The 24,321-nt window shown below is 41.9% G+C and overlaps 1 protein-coding gene across 1 annotated transcript; it reads right to left on the bottom strand.

Moving 5' to 3' along the window:
* Nucleotides 1-16,843: 16,843 nt before the first annotated feature.
* On the bottom strand, nt 16,844-24,056 carry LOC115151722 (cystathionine gamma-lyase). The gene is made up of 12 exons (XM_029695891.1): nt 23,740-24,056; nt 22,989-23,070; nt 22,726-22,821; nt 20,826-20,935; nt 20,249-20,383; nt 19,943-20,000; nt 19,762-19,839; nt 19,311-19,463; nt 18,839-18,960; nt 18,544-18,596; nt 18,113-18,251; nt 16,844-17,792 (listed from the first exon to the last, which is right to left on the bottom strand). Exons 1-12 carry the CDS (start codon nt 23,914-23,916, stop codon nt 17,778-17,780), a joined length of 1,218 nt encoding a protein of 405 aa, XP_029551751.1. The 5' UTR covers nt 23,917-24,056; the 3' UTR covers nt 16,844-17,777.
* Between the last annotated feature and the right edge of the window lie 265 nt (nt 24,057-24,321).

Genomic DNA, 24,321 nt, shown 5'->3' with positions numbered 1-24,321 from the left:
TGAAAAGCAGGGTGTGTGTCAAAGCATTGTTTCTTAAAATATCTTAACTTCCACAGTCAGACTGTAAGCAGTGTGGTAATCTTTATATAAAAGTAAAGTACCCACCATTAGTGTATTTGACCCCCAAACCTTGACTAAGGTAGGCTAGGCTACAACATTCAGCTCTACTGTAGAAATTTGAGGATCATTTGTATCAAATCAGTGTTTGATTACTTTATTGTAGTCTTCATTTATTGTAGTCTTAATTGTAGACGGGTTGTCTCCCACATTAACAATGTTCCAGCACACTGCCCTAGGTCTGGGATTTCTGAGACTAACTTTGAGGAGGCCAATCAGATTTGACAATGGTTTTTACTTTAGTTGTAAAATCATATGCAGTAGTACTATTGAGGAAAATGTTCATTAAAGTCTGGTGTCAGAGATGCTCACTATCTATGGTAATAACATCTGTCTGGAAAAGACTCCATACGTTAATAGCCTATGCACTACACAGATGACAGATTACAGACGGCACCAGACCTTGATTTAGGCCAGAGTTTACCGGCACTTCTAATTTTTAGGGAATTACGACCTGGCTTGTCTATAAAAATAGCCTATTACTGGCACAGATTCACTCGCCGAGGCAGAAAGGGTTGATCAAAGCGGAATGAAAGCGGGATCTTCATTGAATAGCAATGGAGAGTGGGCATTAATTTCCTGATTCCGCTTCGTTCAAATGTATTTGCTGCTAGTCTGTGAATCTGTGGGTGACAGTATGCTGTTCGAGATTGCGCAGATTGTAAATGCTCCAGGCTGAATGGCAAGATCCGCTGTTCCAAATTGTCAAATTAGGGTTTGTAAGGTCATGAAAGTCACGGAAAATAGTTTAATAATTGTTGTTAATATAATTCCTCATGGTGCCTGAGGAAGGCACAGTGATGCCGAAACATTGGTAAATACCCATTAAATTGCTGGGAGATTATACATGGAGTGTGCGACTTCCTTTATTTTGATAGTTTATTGTTTATTCGCCGTTAGTAAGCACATCCACACAAACTATTATTCTGGGTGTCCGCCAGTTCATAAAAAAAAAGTAATATAATTCATGAAACCACACTATTGAATATGATCAATCAATAAAAAAACGACATATCAGGCATTATCGGAAAGGCCCTTCAGTACATGTCTGTGGTGCTGCGTGTGTGCCATTGGGAGTGGGCCGTTGCCCGAGGAGAGAGAGTGCAACATTTCAGCAGCAGGTATAAAATAATGACTGACAGACTAACAACTTGCTGTGCATAGAGCTCCCCTGAAACATGAATAGTTGCAACACAATTTCACGCTCAATTCGTGGAAATATGTACAAAAAGTATTTCAGCAGTTTCTGTGTGTTTTTGTGGAGCCTACATTACACAATTTTCTTCAATGCATTTAATACAAGGCTCCACTTTTTCGTTTACATTGCACCATTTCTTTCATAATGCATTTTACACTAAGCTATTTCGAATTTTATGAGGGTTGCCAGATTGGGGGTAAAAGACATCATTATTTTTGATTTTTTGGTATGATAAAGGTATTTGATTGGGGAATGGGGATACACACACACACACACCTTGTTTGTATTCATGTTATAGCCAACTCTTGACTTTTGTATTAATTATTTTGTATAAAATATTGGTGTTTATTTACATCCTATGGGGTTTAAGATAAAGGGAACAGTGGTATAGGAGAGTATGAAATGAATTAAATACTCTAAGCTATGTTCAATTTAAGCAGCAATTTCCAGTGAGAAATACTCAGTCGGAAGCCATTTGGCTATGGGTTTCACAGTCCTATAACAATGATACAAGTTATATCACCTTTAAAAGGGGTTTATTTACATCCTCTGGGATATAACGTATTGGGCAAAGTGGTATAGGTGAGTCTGACATATAACCCCTAACTTGAGTTCAGTCTTTGCCAATGAGAACCAAGAGGGAGAGAGCTTCGTCCTTCATGACTGGGAAAGGCATCGATTCTAGGCCATAGAAAATCCTACATCCATCTCATTAGATCAGAACAGGATGGATCAACAGTGATTCATATTAATGGTTTGCATCCTAAAAAAAAAGCATAGTTGTGTTTTGCTGCATAACACACTTACATTATTTGTCTACCCATATGATTTGGATCATTGTCAGGTTATTGATATTTAAGCTTCAGTAACAAAATAACACCATGGTTGTAATAACACTTTAAACAGGTCCTTTGTAAATGTGTAGAATGTGTTTGCTTAACGTAGGTAAATTCAACAGTTACAGAGGATTTTCTTCTGAATAACTGGTCAGGGCATAACACTTTCCATTCAGCTTCATGCATCTTTGATGCAAGGCTTAATCACACCTTCACTGAATAATTATATCTGTCACGCCCATTGTTGCTTATCCATTGTTCACTAGACATATCAATGTAATTACACCCAACACAATGTTGAAAAACAGAATGCTTCCCACCACTAGATCACAGAACTAGACGTGAGCTGGATGTGATCCCAACACTGTCACCAATGTAGAGGAAGAAAGTGAAAGCTGCAACAGGGACTCTAACCAGCGCTCATACATTGCAAACTGAGCGCAAATGGCCGTTGCCATGAAAGCTTAGTAGGCCTCTGGGCAGACGCAGTAGGCTTATAATACTGGCATATTCCTTGTTACAATAGCCTAAGTATATAAAATGACTGACACGACTGTAATAATCATCATGAAACGACCTTGGAAGTGCCATAAGTGTAAGCCAACATAATTCATTATTTTACATTAACCTGTTTTAACTGCATTGATATGGCTTAATTGATCATAGTCCAGACTCATTATAGTTGCAAATAACATGCAGTTACACCAGGGGAATTCTGTTTCCCCACATTTATTGATGAATTTCCCATCATAAAAATGTTACCCCATTCCCCAATCAATACCTTAATTGATACCACACAAAAAAATATGGACAAATACATATTTTTACTCCAGTCTGGCAACCTTCATAAAATCCGACATAGCACCAGTATCGCAGTATTAAGAGAAAACAAGCATAGAAAACATCATTGGCATTAATAATATAAGTATTTTGGTGAGAACCTAGTTGATTAACAATATTGGGTTGTTAACACGTTTGTTTTTTTATTTAAATAAATGTGGGACAAAAAAAAGGCGGTGTAGAACACCATTGCCCAAAATACATTGCTCTAATAACTTTCAAAAGATTATTCTGAAGTTTGCCCCCCCCCCAACAAATTATTTTCCTATGAATGAAATCACACAAAATGTGTCTTTTCCTACCAAAAACACACAAAATCTGCTGAAATACTTTATGTATATATTTGCAAGAATTGAGTGTGCGATTGTGTTGATATTTGAGCCTTATATATAATCATGTCTAGTTAGATACTTTGCTTTGAAGAAGCCTACCTTATACATTTGATTCCTGATTTATAGAATGAGGGAATAATTTTATAAAGACAAAGGTATTTGGTAAGGGTGGCAACCATCCTCCAGGATAGCTACTGGGTGTGCAGACTTTTGTTCAAGCCCTTGTCTAACTACAGTGTGGCCTAAACATCAGCTGCTCAACAGGGCCTTGATAAGCAGACTTGGGTGTTTCAGGGCTGGATCAACACCAAAGCCTGCACACCAAGAAGCTCTCCAAATGGAGGGTTGACCATATGTTGACAACATGTGACTAACAGTGCAGTTCTATTTGGGGGGCTAAGTGCCTTGATCAAGGGCACAACAGCAGGAGGTGGTAAGTCTATATGGGATCAGACACAGCAGCTTTCCAGTGTCAATAATGCTTACTATTTCATTTGGGCTATAATAATAGTCATGGAGAAATAATTAACAATGAATAATCAGAAGTCACTATAGCATAATGTCATTTGTGATTTCAGTGAATGGACTGACTTGGAAAAATGACAGCTCCTGCACTTATTCCATCCCAAGTCAAGGACTGGGTGGCACTTGGAGACAGTCAGTGACAGTATGTTACACAGTTATATTTGACAACTTTATTTTCTTTAGGAATGTAGTGAAGTAAAAGTAATGTACTTTTTACTTCATATTTCTTCCCTGACACCCAAAAGTACTCTTTATATTTTGAATGCTTAGCAGGACAGAAAAATTGTCTAATTCACACACTTATCAAGAAAACATCCCTGGTCATCCCTACTGCCTCTGATCTAGTAAATGACGTCAGTGTTAGAGCGTTCCCCTGGCTATCATTAAATTTTTAAAAAACAAGAAAATGGTGCCTTCTGGTTGGCTTAATATAAGGAATTCGAAATGATTTATACTTTTACTCTTGACACCTAAGTATATTTAAAACCAAATACTTTTAGACTTTTACTCAAGTAGAATTTGACTGGGTGACTTTCACTTTTACTTAGTCATATTCTATTAAGGTATTTTACTTTACTTTTACTCAAGTATGACAATTGGGTACTTTTTCCACCACTGATGTTACGAAATGTAACCAAAGATATCTAAGGCCGATAACAGAATGTAGAATGTACAAACGGAATTATCCCCGTAAAGAAAATGGTTTTATTTCTTACCTTGATTCAGGAAGAAGCGAAGTACGTCGCCAACGCGCGGACTGAAAATTGAATGCCAGTACACTAGTTTGATACGTATCAGTGGGGATTAGAAATCAGTATACTCCAATACACTGTCATTTCCGGTCACAACTTGTAGACTTGTTTACGTGCGGTTTGTTGCTAACCTTTCTTTGCTACCTGCCAATTTTACGGGTTTTACTTTTTAATGGCCGTTTATCGTAATTTTTTTTCCCCTCACTCGACTTTTTTCATTTGTTGGGTTTTATTTCACTTATTAGATGTGATGCATTACCATTTACAGTAGATGTAGGCCTAAGTATGAACGGACTGTAATGCACTAAGAGGTTTATATTGTATTAACATAGATTGAGCAACATATAATAGACATGACTAACTGGAGAGTTGCTGGCTAGTAGGAGTGTAGGCTGAGTAGACTCTTGACACACACACAATGCCTGGTTGTGGGGCCGCTCAAGGACAGGTGTACGGGAGGGGCTGGTAGAATGGAAGCAGAAACTGTCCTAACTGTAGCATAACAACAGGCACTGTCCTTGGGTGTCTGACTCTCGGGTACACACATGAAGATAAGCTAGAAGACAACTATGCTTGGCAACAAAGATGCGTCTAGAGGCTGGGACCAGCCTGCACGCCAACGATAGGATGAGTAAGTTTAAACCACGCTCATCCTCCCTCTGACAGGCCAGCAGTGAGCTGGAACTATCTCTGTCAGAGTATTTAATGAAGAACTTATGATGTCATTTTCAGTTCTCTGTTTGCCCTGCGAGGTGTTACAGTGAACCTGTATATACGAAGATTGCATTTACCATTTATTCTGCTTGACTAATTCTATTAATAAACAGCTGAAAATATATTCAGTAGCCTAGTGTTAAATTTTGTTCTGATACCAGAATTGAATTGACGCAGCCCTAACACATTCCATTTTTTCACCTTGGACGCTTTATCTGGACGTGGCTCGTCAGGACCTCCACCAGCTGAAGCTAAGTAGTAACATTAATAACATGATGCCTTCTTATTGCAGTCGCTGTACTCATAATATACAGAACGAAAGCAGTATGGCGAGGATAGCTGTGCTGCAAGCCCAGCTTCAGACGCAATCGTTAGGCAAAGGTAATTTAAGTGTAGGAAAGGATGAAACAGCGTCTGTGCCACCAGTAAGTACAGATAGTAACGTTAGTATAAATCCCCTCGCACAGTCCCCGCAGCCGGACAATTTTCTCATGGCTTCTGGAAGGAAATGCTGTAGGAATGCTCAACCGGTGTCGCTCATTCAGCCGACAGAAACTTTCAACCGGTTCTCCCCATTAAGCAGCGAGTCGGAGTCAGAGGCCGAGCCTTCTCTGGTCTCTACTCCTCCCGTTACGTGGTCTGAGACGCCGAAGCCTCCCACCATTAGCTCTGACAAATTGAAAACCCTAGACATTGGCGACTCCATTACCTGCAGTATTAGACTTAAAACGAATCATCCAGCGATCATACACTGTTTACCAGGGGGCAGGGCTACCGACGTTAAGGCTAATCTGAAGATGGTGCTGGCTAAAGCTAAAACTGGCAGTGTAGAGTATAGGGATATTGTTATCCAGGTCGGCACCAGTGATGTTAGGATGAAACAGTCAGAGGTCACCAAGCGCAACATAGCTTCAGCGTGTAAATCAGCTAGAAAGATGTGTCGGCATCGAGTAATTGTCTCTGGCCCCCTCCCAGTTAGGGGGAGTGATGAGCTCTACAGCAGAGTCTCACAACTCAATCGCTGGTTGAAAACAGTTTTCTGCCCCTCCCAAAAGATGGAGTTAGCCAGCCTGCCAGTTTAGTGGAGTCTACCACTAGCATAGTCAGTGTAGTCAACTCAGCTATCCCCATTGAGACTGTGTCTGTGCCTCGACCTAGGTTGAGCAAAACTATACATGGCGGTGTTCGCTTTAGCAATCTCACTGGAATAAAGACCTCCTCCATTCCTGCCATTATTGAAAGAGATTGTGACACCTCACTTCTCAAAATAGGGCTACTTAATGTTAGATCCCTCACTTCCAGGGCAGTTATAGTCAATTAACTAGTCACTGATCATAATCTTGATGTGATTGGCCTGACTGAAACATGGCTTAAGCGGATGAATTTACTGTGTTATATGAGGCCTCACCTCCTGGTTACACTAGAGACCATATCCCCTGCGCATCTCGCAAAGGTGGAGGTGTTGCTAACATTTACGATAGCATATTTCAATTTACAAAATAAAAAAATGACATTTTTGTCTTTTGAGCTTCTAGTCATGAAATCTATGCAGCCTACTCAATCACTTTTTATTGCTACTGTTTACAGGCCTCCTCAGCCATATACAGTGTTCCTCACTGAGTTCCTATCGGACCTTGTAGTCATGGCAGATAATATTCACATTTTTGGTGACTTTAATATTCACATGGAAAAGTTCACAGACCCACTCCAAAAGGCTTTTGGAGCCATCATCGACTCAGTGGGTTTTGTCCAACATGTCTCCAGACCTACGCACTGCCACAGTCATACTCTGAACCTAGTTTTGTCCTGTGGAATAAATGTTGTGGATCTTAATGTTTTTCCTCATAATCCTGCACTATCGGACCACCATTTTATTACGTTTGCAATCACAACAAATAATCTCAGACCCCAACCAAGGATCATCAGAAGCCGGGCTATAAATTCTTGGACAATCCAAAGATTCCTAGATGCCCTTCCAGACTCCCTCCACCTACCCAAGGATGTCAGAGTACAAAAATCAGTTAACCACCTAACTGAGGAACTCAATTTAACCTTGCGCAATACCCTAGATGCAGTTGCAACCCTAAAAACAAAAATAATTTATCATAAGAAACTACCTCCCTGGTATACAGAAAATACCCGAGCTCTGAAGCAAGCTTCCAGAAAATTGGAACAGAAATGGCGCTACACCAAACGGGAAGCATTCCGACTAGCTTGGAAAGACAGTACCGTGCATCGAAGAGCCCTCACTGCTGCTCGATCATCCTATTTTTCCAACTTAATTGAGGAAAATAAGAACAATCCAAAATGTATTTTTGATACTGTCGCAAAGCTAACTAAAAAGCAGCATTCCCCAAGAGAGGATGGCTTTCACTTCAGCAGTGATAAATTCATGAACTTCTTTGAGGAAAAGATCATGATCAGTAGAAAGCAAATTACGGACTCCTCTTTAAATCTGAATATTCCTACAAAGCTCAGTTGTCCTGAGTCTGCACAACTCTGCAATGGCCCTAGGATCAAGGGAGACGCTCAAGTTTTTTAGTACTATATCTCTTGGCACATTGATGAAAATAATCATGGCCTCTAAACGTTCAAGCTGCATACTGGACCCTATTCCAACTAAACTACTGAAAGAGCTGCTTCCTGTGTTTGGCTATGTTGAACATAATAAACGGCTCTCTATCCACCGGATGTGTACCAAACTGACTAAAAGTGGCAGTAATAAAGCCTCTCTTGAAAAAGCCAAACCTTGACCCAGAAAATGTTAAAAACTATCAGCTTATATCGAATCTCCCATTCCTCTCAAAAAAAAATTAAAAGCTGTTGCGCAGCAACTCACTGCCTTTCTGAAGACAAACAATGTATATGAAACGCTTCAGTCTGGTTTTAGACCCCATCATAGCACTGAGACTGCACTTGTGAAGGTGGTAAATTACCTTTTAATGGCATCAGACCGAGGCTCTGCATCTGTCCTCATGCTCCTAGACCTTAGTGCTGCTTTTGATACCATCGATCACCACATTCTTTTGGAGAGATTGGAAAACCAAATTGGTCTACACGGATAAGTTCTGGCCTGGTTTAGATCTTATCTGTCGGAAAGATATAAATTTGTCTCTGTGGATGGTTTGTCCTCTGACAAATCAACTGTACATTTTGGTGTTCCTCAAGGCTCCGTTTTAGGACCACTATTGTTTTCACTATATATTTTACCTCTTGGTGATGTCATTCGGAAACATAATGTTAACTTTCACTGCTATGCGGTTGACACAGCTGTACATTTTGCTGAAACATGGTGAAGCCCCAAAATTACCCTCCCTGGAAGCCTGTGTTTCAGACATAAGGAAGTGGATGGTGGCAAATGTTATACTTTTAAACTCGGACAAAACAGAGATGCTAGTTCTAGGTCCCAAGAAACAGAGAGATCTTCTGTTGAATCTGACAAATAATCTTGATGGTTGTCCAGTCATCTCAAATAAAACTGTGAAGGACCTCGGCGTTACTCTGGACCCTGATCTCTCTTTTGACGAACATATCAAGACTGTTTCAAGGACAGCTTTTTTCCATCTACGTAACATTGCAAAAATCGAAACTTTCTGTCCAAAAATGATGCAGAAAGATTCATCCATGCTTTTGTCACTTCTAGGTTATACTACTGCAATGCTCTACTTTCCGGCTACCCGGATAAAGCACTAAATAAACTTCAGTTAGTGCTAAACACGGCTGCTAGAATCTTGACTAGAACCCCAAAAAAGTATCATATTACTCCAGTGCTAGCCTCTCTACACTGGCTTCCTGTTAAGGCAAGGGCTGATTTCAAGATTTTACTGCTAACCTACAAAGCATTACATGGGCTTGCTCCTACCTATCTTTCCAATTTGGTCCTGCCGTACATACCTACACGTACGCTATGGTCACAAGACGCAGGCCTCCTTACTGTCCCTAGAATTTCTAAGCAAACAGCTGGAGGCAGGGCTTTCTCCAATAGAGCTCCATTTTTATGGAATGGTCTGCCTATCCATGTGAGAGACGCAGACTCGGTCTCAACCTTTAAGTCTTTATTGAAGACTGAAGACATCTCTTCAGTAGGTCCTATGATTGAGTGTAGTCTGGCCCAGGAGTGTGAAGGTGAACGGAAAGGCACTGGAGCAACGAACCGCCCTTACTGTCTCTGCCCTATTACAGGGGCTGAGTCACTGGCTTACTGGTGCTCTTCCATGCCTTCCCTAGGAGGAGTGCGTCACTTGAGTGGGTTGCGTCACTGACGTGAGCTTCCTGCCCCCCCCTTGGGTTGTGCCGTGGGGGAGATCTTCGTGGGCTATACTCGGCCTTGTCTCAGGATGGTAAGTTGGTGGTTGAAGATATCCCTCTAATGGTGTGGGGGCTGTGCTTTGGCAAAGTGGGTGGGGTTATATCCTGCCTGTTTGGCCCTGTCCGGTGTATCGTCGGACGGGGCCAGAGTGTCTCCCGACCCCTCCTGTCTCAGCCTCTAGTATTTATGCTGCAGTAGTTTATGTGTCGGGGGGCTAGGGTAAGTCTGTTACATCTGGAGTATTTCTCGTGTCTTATCCGGTGTCCTGTGTGAATTTAAGTATGCTCTCTCTAATTCTCTCTCTTTCTCTCTTTCTTACTTTCTCGCTCTTGGAGGACCTGAGCCCTAGGACCGTGCCTCAGGACTAACTGGGCTGATGACTCCTTGCTGTCCCCAGTCCACCTGGTCGTGCTGCTGCTCCAGTTTCAACGGTTCTGCCTGCGGCTATGGAACCCTGTTCAACGGACGTGCTACCTGTCCCAGACCTGCTGTTTTCAACTCTAGAGACAGCAGGAGCGGTAAAGATACTCTGAATGATCGGCTATGAAAAGCCAACTGACATTTACTCCTGAGGTGCTGACCTGTTGCACCCTCGACAACCACTGTGATTATTATTATTATTTGACCCTGCTGGTCATCTATGAACATTTGAACATCCTGGCCATGTTCTGTTATAATCTCCACCTGGCACAGCCAGAAGAGGACTGGCCACCTCTCATAGCCTGCTTCCTCTCTAGGTTTCTTCCTAGGTTCTGGCCTTTCTAGGGAGTTTTTCCTAGCCACTGTGCTTCTACACCTGCATTGCTTGCTGTTTGGGGTTTTAGGCTGGGTTTCTGTTTGAGGTCGACCGATTAATCGGAATGGCCGATTAATTAGGACCGATTTCAAGTTTTCATAACAATCGGTAATCGGCATTTTTGGACACCGATCATGGCCGATTACATTGCACTCCACGAGGAGACTGCGTGGCAGGCTGACTACCTGTTATGCGAGTGCAGCAAGGAGCCAAGGTAAGGTGCTAGCTAGCATTAAACGTATCTTATAAAAACAATCAATCTTAACATAATCACTAGTTAATTACACATGGTTGATGATATTACTAGTTTATCTAGCTTGTCCTGCGTTGCATATAATCGATGCGGTGCCTGTTAATTTATCATTGAATCACAGCCTACTTCGCCAATCGGGTGATTTAACAAGCGCATTCGCGAAAAAAGCACTGTCGTTGCACCAATGTGTACCTAAACATAAACATCAACGCCTTTCTTAAAATCAATACACAAGTATATATTTTTAAACCTGCATATTTAGTTAATATTGCCTGCTATCATTAATTATTTTTTTTTAACTAGGGAAATTGTGTCACTTCTCTTGCGTTCTGTGCAACAGAGTCAGGGTATATGCAGCAGTTTGGGCTGCCTTGCTCATTGCGAACTGTGTGAAGACCATTTTTTCCTAACAAAGACAGCCAACTTCGCCAAACGGGGGATGATTTAAAAAAAGCACATTTGCAAAAAAAGCACAATCGTTGCACAAATGTACCTAACCATAAACATCAATGCCTTTCTTAAAATCAATAAACAGAAGTATATATTTTTAAACCTGCATATTTAGATAAAATAAATTCATGTTAGCAGGCAATATTAAACTAGGGAAATTGTGTCACTTCTCTTGCGTTCATTGCACGCAGAGTCAGGGTATATGCAACAGTTTGGGCCGCCTGGCTCGTTGCAAACTAATTTGCCAGAATTTTACGTACTTATGACATAACATTGAAGGTTGTGCAATGTAACAGCAATATTTAGATTTAGGGTTGCCACCCTTTAGATAAAATACGGAATGGTTCCGTATTTCACTGAAAGAATAAACGTTTTGTTTTCAAAATGATAGTTTCCGGATTTGACCATATTAATGACCTAAGGCTCGTATTTCTGTGTGTTATTATACACTGCTCAAAAAATAAAGGGAAGACTTAAACAACACATCCTAGATCTGAATGAAATAAATAATCTTATTAAATACTTTTTTCTTTACATAGTTGAATGTGCTGACAACAAAATCACACAAAAATAATCAATGGAAATCCAATTTATCAACCCATGGAGGTCTGGATTTGGAGTCACACTCAACATTAAAGTGGAAAACCACACTACAGGCTGATCCAACTTTGATGTAAAGTCCTTAAAACAAGTCAAAATGAGGGTCAGTAGTGTGTGTGGCCTCCACGTGCCTGTATGACCTCCCTACAACGCCTGGGCATGCTCCTGATGAGGTGGCGGATGGTCTCCTGAGGGATCTCCTCCCAGACCTGGACTAAAGCATCCGCCAACTCCTGGACAGTCTGTGGTGCAACGTGGCGTTGGTGGATGGAGCGAGACATGATGTCCCAGATGTGCTCAATTGGATTCAGGTCTGGGGAACGGGCGGGCCAGTCCATAGCATCAATGCCTTCCTCTTGCAGGAACTGCTGACACCCTCCAGCCACATGAGGTCTAGCATTGTCTTGCATTAGGAGGAACCCAGGGCCAACCGCACCAGCATATGGTCTCACAAGGGGTCTGAGGATCTCATCTCGGTACCTAATGGCAGTCAGGCTACCTCTGGCGAGCACATGGAAGGCTGTGCGGCCCCCCAAAGAAATGCCACCCCACACCATGACTGACCCACCGCCAAACCGGTCATGCTGGAGGATGTTGCAGGCAGCAGAACGTTCTCCACGGCGTCTCCAGACTCTGTCACGTCTGTCACGTGCTCAGTGTGAACCTGCTTTCATCTGTGAAGAGCACAGGGCACCAGTGGCGATTTTGCCAATCTTGGTGTTCTCTAGCAAATGCCAAACATCCTGCACGGTGTTGGGCTGTAAGCACAACCCCCACCTGTGGACGTCGGACCCTCATACCACCCTCGTGGAGTCTGTTTCTGACCGTTTGAGCAGACACATGCACATTTGTGGCCTGCTGGAGGTAATTTTGCAGGGCTCTGGCAGTGCTCCTCCTGCTCCTCCTTGCACAAAGGCGGAGGTAGCGGTCCTGCTGCTGGGTTGTTGCCCTCCTCCACGTCTCCTGATGCACTTGCCTGTCTCCTGGTAGCGCCTCCATGCTCTGGACACTACGCTGACAGACACAGCAAACCTTCTTGCCACAGCTCGCATTGATGTGCCATCCAGGATGAGCTGCACTACCTGAGCCACTTGTGTGGGTTGTAGACTCCGTCTCATGCTACCACTAGAGTGAAAGCACCGCCAGCATTCAAAAGTGACCAAAACATCAGCGAAGAAGCATAGGAACTGAGAAGTGGTCTGTGGTCCCCACCTGCAGAACCACTCCTTTATTGGGGGTGTCTTGCTTATTGCCTATAATTTCCACCTGTTGTCTATTTCATTTGCACAACAGCATGTGAAATTTATTGTCAATCAGTGTTGCTTCCTAAGTGGACAGTTTGATTTCACAGAAGTGTGATTGACTTGGAGTTACATTGTGTTGTTTAAGTGTTCCCTTTATTTTTTTGAGCAGTATATTATTAAGTCTATGATTTGATAGAGCAGTCTGACTGAGCGGTGGTAAGCAGCAGCAGGCTCGTAATCATTCATTCAAACAGCACTTTACTGCGTTTGCCAGCAGCTTTTCGCAATGCTTCAAGCATTGCGCTGTTTATGACTTCAAGCCTATCAACTCCCGAGATTAGGCTGGCAATACTAAACTACCTATTAGAACATCCAATAGTTAAAGGTATATGAAATACAAATGGTATAGAGAGAAATAGTCCTATAATAACTACAACCTAAAACTTCTTACCTGGGAATGTTGAAGACTCATGTTTAAAGGAACCACCAGCTTTCATATGTTCTCATGTTCTGAGCAAGGAACTTAAACGTTAGCTTTTTTACATGGCACATTTTGCACTTTTACTTTCTTCTCCAACACTTTGTTTTTGCATTATTTAAACCAAATTGAATGTTTCATTATTTATTTGAGACTAAATTGATTTTATTGATGTATTATGTTAAGTTAAAATAAGTGTTCATTGTTCATTCAGTATTGTTGTAATTGTCAATATTACAAATATATATATAAAAATTGGCCGATTTAATTGGTATCGGCTTTTTTGGGTCCTCCGATAATCGGTATCGGCGTTGAAAAGTCATAATCGGTCGACCTCTAGTTTCTGTACAGCACTTTGTGACATCAGCTGATGTAAGAAGGGCTTTATAAAGGAATTTGATTTAATAAGGAAGTATGCAAAAGAGAGAGGCATACTGTGCAAACAGACATGACATTTCATAATCCTAGTAGCTAGTAATACCGGATCAAATCACCACATTTGGTAGATGCATTCCAATTCCTATTTCTTACACATCTGCCTGATCTGACCTTGACATTCCACAGTTCCTGAAATAGTTCCACAAACAGGTGTAAGTAGCCAAGTGTGATCTCACTACTGACACTAGTCTAATGAAATCAAATAAAATGTTATTCTTCACATGCTTCGTAAACAACAGGTGTAGACTAACAGTGAAATGCTTACTTACGGGTTACTTACTAAAGTATGTGGACACCTGCTTGTCAAACATCTCACTATAAAATCATGGGCATTAATATGGAGTTGGTCCCCCCTTTACGGCGATAACAGCCTCCACTCTTCTGGGAAGGTTTTCCACTTGATGTTGGAACATTGCTGCGGGGACTTTCTTCCATTCAGCCACAAGAGCATTAGTGAGGTAGGGCACTGATGTTTGGCGATTAGGCCTGGCTTGCAGGTCCTGGATGTCAGGGAGCTCTGCCCCAGTGATGTCTGCGCCGTACGCACTACCCTCTGTAGCACCTTGAGGTCGGATGCCAAGCAGTTGCCATACCAAGTGGTGATGCAGCCAGTCAAGATGCTCCCAGTTATGCAGCTGTAGAACTTTGAGGATCTGAGGGCCCATGCCAAACCTTTTCAGCCTCCTGAGGGGGAAGCATTGTCGTGTCCTCTTCACGTGTGTGTGGACCATGATAGATCCTTAGTGATGTGGACACCAAGGAACTTAAAGCTCTTGACCCGCTCCACTACAGCCCTGTCAATGTGAATTGGAGCCTGCTCGGCCCTCCATTTCCTGTAGTCCACGATCAGCTCCTTTGTCTTGCTGATGTTGAGGGAGAGGTTGTTGTCCTGGCACCACACTGCCAGGTCTCTGACCTCCTTATGGGCTGTCTCATCGCCATCGGTGATCAGGCCTACCACAGTTGTGTCGTCAGCAAACTTAATGGTGTTGGAGTAGTGCATGGCCACGCAGTCGTAGGTGAACAGGATGGGACTATGCACGCACACTTATGGGGCCCCCATGTTGGTCAGCCTGGCGGATGTTTCGTTGCCTACCCTCACCACCTGGGTGCGGCCCAGGTTCCAGTTGCAGAGGTAGGTGTTCAGTCCTAGGGTCCTTAGCTTAGTGATGAGCTTGGACTATGGTGTTGAACACTGAGATGTAGTCAATAAACAGCATTCTCACATGGGTGTTCCTCTTGTCCAGGTGACAGAGGTGCAATAGAGATTGCGTCAATCTGGGGCTCTGTTTGGGCAGTATGCCAATTGCAGTGGGTACATGGTGTCTGAAGATGGTATTGATGTGAGCCATGACCAGCCTTTCAAAGCATTTCACTGCTACAGATGTGAGTGCTATGGGGCGATAGTCATTTAGACAGGTTACCTTGGCGTTCTTGGACGCAGGAACTACGGACACAGGGACTGTAGGCATTACGGACTGGGTCAGGGAGAGGGCGGCAGGTAGATTACTGGTTAAGATCGTTGAGCTAGTAACTGAAAGGTTGCTGGTTTGAATCCCCGAGCTGACTAAGGGAAAAGTGCCCTTGAGCAAGGTACTTAACCCTAAGAGTGTCTGCTAAATGACTAAAATGTATAACGTCAGTGAAGACACTTGACAGCTGGTCAGGGAGTGCGGCTCGAACTCTACTACAGTCCTAACTCCCACACATACATTTCCACGTCCACGAAGTTTCTTGCATCAGGCAGGGCCATGACTACACCAGTGAGAGGAACCAATTAAGTTCCTGCCGAGCAACAGAGATGTATTGGCTGTGTAGATGTGTAAGGAGTTGACCCCACCTAGTTGGAGGTTATACATATGTGCTTGTGTCATCATGCTTTGTCTTTACAGTGGGCGAATAAACTTAGTTATGACACACATAAATCGAACTGCCTGTAGCTCAGGACCTGAAGCAAGGATATGCATATTCTTGATACCATTTGAAAGGAAACACTGAAGTTTGTAGAAATGTGAAATTAATGTAGGAGAATAACACATTAGATCTGGTAAAAGTTGATACAAACAAAAGAAACTGCGTTTAATTTTTTTCCCCCATCTTTGAAATGCAAGAGAAAGGCCATACTTTCAGATAGGAGTATAGGTGTAATTTAGATGGCAGCAGTGTGTGCACAAATTTTCAGACTGATCCAGTTAAGAATTACATCACTGCACAATATTTCGTATCAAGTTTGCCAGGAGTTTGCCCAAATGTGCCGAATTGGTATACATTTTCAAGTACATAACTAACTATAGAGAACATACATTTTTTTATTATCATAGCATTTTTGTAAGTTCACACACTCCCAGGAATGTCATACATGATGGATCATTAGCCTATAAAATAACTTTCACACATCTAGATGGCCGGGCGGGGAGCCAGAGACAGCAGTGGGGTCAAATTGTAGACCCCAGTTCCTACATTTGAACAAAAAAATTGATTTTAATCAAACAAAACTATGCTTCATTTTATCTCTGGGACCCACAGGATGACAAATCAGAGAAAGATTACTGAATGTAAGAACATTATTTACCTTCAGAGGTGAATGTATCAAACCAGTTGCCGTGATAAAAGTTTTGTTGTTGTGCACTCTCCTCAAACAATAGCATGGTATTTCACTGCAGTTAGATTAAACAAGAATTTAAGCTTTCTGCCCATAAGACATGTCTATGTCCCGGAAAGTTGGCTGTTGCATACAACGTCATTCTAGTGACATTAGCAACAACCGTCCCCGTAGAGGTTAAACAAAATTACACATTTGTTTTACTCTATTGCATTGTTTACAACAGCTTAATAAACAGTAGCCTACATTCTACAGTACATCACACAGATGACATAGATCAGACATTGTAGCAAACAGATACAGTATGTATGATATGTGATTTATAACACAGTTGAGTGAATGAGAGTTCCAACATGACGTACTGCAAAGTGAATTTAATGAGTTTGGTCACACAGATGACATTGATCAAACATGGTCTTTCCCAATTGAAGCACATACTTGCGTAGCAATCAGAGATATCATACTTACTGTACGTGATTGATAACACTGTCAACTGAGTGAAGAGCTCCAACACGACGTGGGGTTGGTCGGTTCTCAGTTAGAAAACCCTGACATTGGGTGTTTTGATCTGAGAACTAGCCTGTGGGTTGAGTTTAGCAACACCACTGGAACTTTGTACATTGCTCAAAAGAATAATCCTTGTTTGAGTCATTCCATTAAAAATGTTTGACACAAGGCAAGGACAAGCATGCAGTTGGCACTCCCTCATGGGCCAAATTCCTTTAATTAAGACTCCTTTACTAGGCATACATCTGATAGAGTCAGACACCGTTGTATTTAATCAAAACTGCTGTCCCGACATTTACAGAGCAAGACATTCTTCTCATGGTTCAATGTACCGTACATTAGTTTTCATATTTAACTACATGAAGCAGAATGACAACTGAATGCTGTTTTCCTTTACTCCTGAAAGTCCCGAATACCAGTTTTAATTGAATAATGCCATCCAAACAAAACACACACACACACACACACACACACACACACACACACACACACACACACACAGCAAAAGCAGCAAGAAATAAAATTTAGGAATAGTTCCTCCTGATAAAATCAGCATTCAAAGAATTTATGATAAAAAAGCTTATCAATAATTAATGAAGAAAGCGTATGTTTAAAGAGCAGGTTTTTCCCTGATGAGTGCATTCATAAATACAGTTTGTGTGTGCTGTGTTGAGGCACCATCTCGCTGCTCTCTCCTTGTACACGGCTAGAAACACCGGGTACTCTTGCCTTTGCTCCGCCCCGCTGATGACAGACAACCGCTGGTCTTGGGACGTCGTGAAGACATTACTTATTCGGATGCTGCTCAAAGAAAACAAAAAGATGGAAACAACCATTTGTGTGGTAAGGATAGTCGAGGGCAATGGTATGTTCAGTGGATGTACTATGGATGTGTTTGGGACAAAATATTCCAGTGATTATCATCACTGAACAGGTCCCATTTGTCTGGATTTGACAGAGCTACCCTACTTCGCAATGGCCAGAAATCAGTAATTCTTGGTGCTAGGCTAGCTGAGGTTAGAGACTTGTTTTCAGGGAGTATGCTATGAGCAGGCAGAGTGTAGTGTATTGTACAGTAGTGTGCAGGCAGAGTGTAGTGTATTGTATGGTAGTGTACATACCGCGACGTTCAGGGCTTGTTCCAGGTCCTCAATGATGTCCTGCTCGTCCTCCAGCCCCACAGACAGACGGATCAGCGTGTCACTGATCCCCAGGGCAGCCCTATCACTCTCTGGAACAGATGCATGGGTCATTATCGCCCTGAGAGGGAAAGAAAAGGGAAATCGCTAAATATGAAAAAATAATCCATTTCTATTGGCACTATGTTTAAACAGTTGGTTTCATATACATACATACATACACACACATATATATATATAAAATGTCTTCTTGCCCACTGCTGCCCCCTTGTGGCATTATTGTTCAAAAAGTGAGGCAATCAAAGTACTTTATATTTTGATATTACAGTAAATTTTTTGGTTCAGCTGACACCATTTTGAATCTAAATATCATAGCAATATTACGATTGTTGATGATATGTAGGAATATTTACGGATGCTCTGCCAAACTTTCATAACCGCCAAGGCTCTCGGCAAGTGCGAACAACTGAAATAAAAAACAGCAAAAAATGTTATTACTGTGTCCATCTGTGATTGAATTCACAACACATACTGTAGTAAAATACAATGATGCCTCATACTATAGAGCCGAACAGTTTCTTTTTACACTGTTCTTTCCAGCATAGTTCCAGCAACTACGGTGTATGCAGCGTAACCAGACCAGTCCAGTAGAGATCGCCTTCGCATTATATTGTGAATCAGACATGAGCGTTTCAATTCTGTAATCACCTTGAGGCTGCTGAGGAAGGTGGTGGCATTCTCCAGTTTTCCCTTTATGTAAAAAGTGATCATCCCTGGGCAGCCTGTGCACTGTCTCTTCATCAGCTCGTGCTGGGGGTGGGAGGGTAAGCCTACAGAGTGAAGGGGGAATAAGAGGAAAACCAGTCAGTCGACTTAAATCCCTTAACCACCGGGTGCGATCGACTCAAGCGCAGAGAATAAGAGAGTAACTGGAGAGGCATGTGCTATGTGTTTAACTATACGTGCTTTCTACTGGCCCAGGGAATAACCAAAGTGAATGCATTGTTCAAATTTTTGTTACATCACCTATTTGCCCAGAAAGCAGGTCATATTAAAGGAAAGGGGGAAATGTGTCTTCCACATTTAACCAAACTCCTCTGAATCAGTTAAAACATGCGTTTTATGCAATATACAGAAGTACTACAGTTTGACATCCACAGAGAACCCCCCCCCACGTCACCTGGAAAGATGACTCTGTCCACCCTGGGGTCAGCCTCCAGGAACTTGGCCACCACCAGGGCATTCTTGAAGTGCTGCCTCATGCGCAGGTGCAGGGTCTTCAGGCCACGGTTACACAGGTAGCAGTCAAAGGGGGACGGTACGGCTCCCAGGGCTTGTCAGGGTACAGTAAGAAAGAACAATGCGTTACACAACACACCAATCAGCCCCTCAGACAAAGAATCAACCAGGGTAACACACAAAGCCTTCTGTATCAGTGGTTTATAATTGGTGGAAAGCCCTGGCATCACGAGCATGTGTGGGTATTTGATGGGCAAAAGTAAGTCACAAAAATTTAGCAACTGCTTCACAGTGAAGTTCAAGTGCCTCAATCATAGTAGGAAAAAAATGTGGCGGGTGTGTCAGCTTAGCATGCATAGCTTTTATCCAGTAGCCATTGATTCATCTCTCACCATTCTGTAGGAACTTCAGTCGGTCATACAGGTCCTCACTGTTCACAGACACCAGGCCCATTACAACATCACTGTGACCTGTCAATCAAATAAGAAAAAAATAAAACTCCCATGTAAACTGATTTTATGTGTGTGGAAATTCTCTTCGGTCAACATCAATGTACAGACAGAATGTACCTACCATTCATGTACTTAGTAGCTGAATACATGCAGATGTCTGCTCCGAGGTCCAAGGGGCGCTAAAGAGCAAGAGAAACACATTGGAGTATATTCTGGTTAATCAATGACACTATGAACTGATCTGTGAGGAGGAAATGACTGGATGTGTTAAACTCGAGAGCGTGAAATGAAGGAACACATCCATTTTAATTCAATTCACTAAGGTTTTCATTTCCAACGGTCCCTGGGCTGAAGGTGGCAATGCAGAACCAACAATCTAGATACAAAACCAACAACGCATACAGGGCAGGATAGACTTGTTACATACCTGGAAGTAGGCTGACATAAAAGTGTTGTCCACAACCACCACGGTATCCTTGTTGTGTTGGTGGACCACAGCTGCACAGGCCTGGATATCCACCACCTTCATCGTAGGGTTGGTGGGAGTCTCAATCCATACTAACTACATGAAGATAGAAAATAAAAGAGAATCCCTTCAGAATTTCATGAACAAATTAGTTTGAGTGGAAGGTAATACAGTATATATCAATCATATACAGTATCTAGCCTTGTAGCAGCAGGTGTCATTTGAGTTTCATAGTTTTGGCTCCTAATCAAAAACGTACATCTATAAAATCTAGGTATTAAACTATGGTCATGTATGGACAGGAGAGACAAGTCACAGTGAAGTTTCTCCTTGATGATGCCATGACTCATGGAAAAGCTCAGGGTGGAGCACTTAACATGAAGAACAAAAGCGAAACGGTAGTGCTGATGCTGGATGACACATCGATTCTCACACCAACAGCCTGGAAACCTGAAACCTGGGTTCATTCAAACTTGAGATTTAGGTGAAAATAAATAAATGGAATAAGGTAACTAAGCAGACTTAGAATTCCACTTACCTTTGTGTTCGACTTAAGAGCGGCCTGGAGCAACTCGATTTTGGTAAAATCAGCAAAGGAGACATCCAAGCCAAATTCTGCAGCAATCTTCCGGAAGTAACGATTGGTGCCTGTAGAGAAAAAGGCAGCATGTATTACTGTTTCATGGTAATGGCTGTATGCATCAAACCATACTTACCAATCCAGTTGAAGTTGGAAGTTTACATACACCTTAGCCAAATACATTTAAACTCCGTTTTAAAACAATTCCTGACATTTAATCCTAGTAAAAATTCCCTGTCTTAGATCAGTTAGGATCACCACTTTATTTTAAGAATGTGAAATGTCAGAATAATAGTAGCAAGAATGATTTATTTCAGCTATTATTTCTTTAATCACATTCCCAGTGGGTCAGAAGTTTACATACACTCAATCAGTATTTGGTAGCATTGCCTTTAAATTGTTTAACTTGGGTCAAACGTTTCAGGTAGCCTTCCACAAGCTTCCCACAATAAGTTGGGTGAATTTTGGCCCATTCCTCCTGACAGAGCTGGAGTAACTGAGTCAGGTTTGTAGGCCTCCTTGCTCACACACGCCTTTTCAGTTCTGCCCACAAATTTTCTATAGGATTGAGGTCTGGGCTTTGTGATGGCCACTCCAATACCTTGACTTTGTTGTCCTTAAGCCATTTTGCCACAACTTTGGAAGTATGCTTGGGGTCATTGTCCATTTGCGACCAAGCTTTAACTTCCTGACTGATGTCTTGAGATGTTACTTCAATATATCCACAGAATTGTCCTTTCCTCATGATGCCATCTATTTTTGTGAAGTGCACCAGTCTCTCCTGCAGCAAAGCACCCCCACAACATGATGCTGCCACCCCCGTGCTTCACGGTTGGGATGGTGTTCTTCGACTTGCAAGCCTCACCCGTTTTCCTCCAAACATAACAATGGTCATTATGGCCAAACATTTCTATTTTTGTTTCATCAGACCAGAGGACATTTCTCCAAAAAGTACAATCTTTGTCCCCATGTGCAGTTGCAAACCGTAGTCTGGCTTTTTTATGGCAGTTTTGGAGCAGTGGCTTCTTCCTTTCTGAGTGGCCTTTCAGGTTTTGTCGATATAGGACTCGTTTTACTGTGGATATAGATACTTTTGTACCGGTTTCCTCCAGTATTTTCACAAGGTTACTTACAGTTGTTCTGGGATTGATTTGCACTTTTCGCACCAAAGTACGTTCATCTCTAGGAGACAGCGTATCCTTCCCGAGCGGTATGACGGCTGCATGGTCCCATGGTGTTTATACTTGCCTACTATTGTTTGTACAGATGAACGTGGTACCTTCAGGCATTTGGAAATTGCTCCCAAGGATGAACCAGACTTGTTGAGGTCTACAATTTTTTTTCTTTCTCTGAGGTCTTGGCTGATTTATTTTGATTTTCCCATGATGTCAAGCAACGAGGCACTGAGTTTGAAGGTAGGCCTTGAAATACATCCATATGTACACCTCCAATTGACTCAAATGATGTCAATTAGCCTATCAGAAGCTTCTAAAGCCATGACATCATTTTCTGGAATTTTCCAAGCTGTTTAAAGGCACAGTCAAGTTAGTGTATGTAAACTTCTGACCCACTGGAATTGTGATACAGTGAATTATAAGTTAAATAATCTGTCTGTAAACAATTGTTGGAAAAAATTACTTGTGTTATGCACAAACTAGATGTCCTAACCGACTTGCCAAAACTGTAGTTTGTTAACAAGAAATTTGTGGAGTGGTTGAAAACGGGTTTTAATGACTCCAACCTAAGTGTAAGTAAACTTCCGACTTCAACTGTATGTGTGTACTCTTTCACTGGCAACATTGTCTACCTTTTGGTAGTTCTCCAGACAGTTTTACAGACACTGTGGGCCATGTCTTACCTCCATACACATCACTCATGCAGACAACGCCATCTCCAGCTTTCAGCATGTGAGTGATGGTCATAGTCGCAGCCAGCCCGGAAGCAAGAGCAAAACCTACAGAAAATTCAGTTAAGAATACATTCTCGTCAAGTTGTAAACAGAGTGTAGTTAAATGTATAGCGATATTTTCTACCTGTAAGCTATAGGCCTACATTCTCTAACTTGTTATATTTTATTAGATACAAATTCATGAGGTAGTGGTGTCAGACATGAACACTTACAATACTTTGCTCCATCCAAAGCAGCAACAGCTTTTTCCAGACAGTTTCTAGTAGGGTTTCCACTCCGACTGTACTCAAAACCCTGAAGACACAACATTACACATTCAGAGAGCCCACATTTACCACATCTTTCATAAATAAACAGATGCTGATACTGCTGATCATCTGGCTATTAATTATTCGTTAAAATGTAATGCCAATCGTTAACACAAACACTTTCGGTATTAATCACAAAAGGTAATTTCTCATCACTGTAAGACGTCGTGCAACCAACATTCTGAGTCATGAATAAGTGCCAAATGAGCCAAATGAGCTCGTTCTGGGCAGGGAAAGATGTTACAAAAGACAGTACAGTGCTACTACAGTATGTCATTAATATTTATTTAACCCTGAATAACCCTGAAAATTCGTTTAAACTGACCGGTTCAGTATACCGTCCAGACCAGTATGACACCCCATACTGAACGAACGCTTCTCGATATCAGACACCTAGGTTATTGCTGGCCTTGGCTACTGTTAAACTAGCCCTTTATAGGACGTGCGACGTCCTATATAGGGTTACTGCTAGACTTAAATTAGCTAGATACAGTACATAGGAAAAGCTCTTGCTCGATATACAATGATGATGGCTACTATCATTTCAGGTCATAATACACATTCAAAACATTTCAGATTAGTCCCGCAGGTAGCTCCTACTACAGTTCCCCTACGGTCTTTACGTTAGCCTAATGGTATACATTAGATAACTTACAGCATGATCTCCAGGTCCATATTGCTTGAACGTGGTGGACAGAGAAATAGGTGGTACCACCGCCATAGATTTCCATTGCTCCGGTTCCTGACCAACGTGGATCGCCTCTGTTGCGAAAGATTTGAACTGCACGCGGAACCCGGCAAGCAAGTCGTTCTGTTGGTGTTTTGAAGCCATGTTACAAATCAAGTCCGGTTCCCTGAGAGTAATTCACAGGATGTGTATGTTTCACCGTTGAATAATCTAAATAGAACTGAACTGTGAATAAGCGGCGACGTGTAATACCCATTTAATTTCTAGCCCAATCACCGCCTCTCTATAAGGAGAGGATACCACCGATTGGTGTTTCAAAAGGGGCGTCCCGTACCACGTCCCCCGTATTTGCACGTGGCTTATTTGATTTTGTTGCTGGCAGGACTTTTTTTTAATGTATTTTTTATTTTTATTAACAAATATCAACAAACAAAAGAGGAATAGTCACATGCAAACAAGCATACAAACAAGCTATTTACATTGCCAGGAATCCTAAACAAACAAATCATATTCATTAATAATACAAGTTTTAATTGCCTTTTTGTTTTT

This window comes from Salmo trutta, chromosome 17 (genome assembly GCF_901001165.1).
Source record: "Salmo trutta chromosome 17, fSalTru1.1, whole genome shotgun sequence".
Lineage (NCBI taxonomy): Eukaryota > Metazoa > Chordata > Actinopteri > Salmoniformes > Salmonidae > Salmo > Salmo trutta.
Note: the sequence above shows the minus strand (reverse complement) of the source record. Positions and strands in the feature narration are given on the sequence as shown.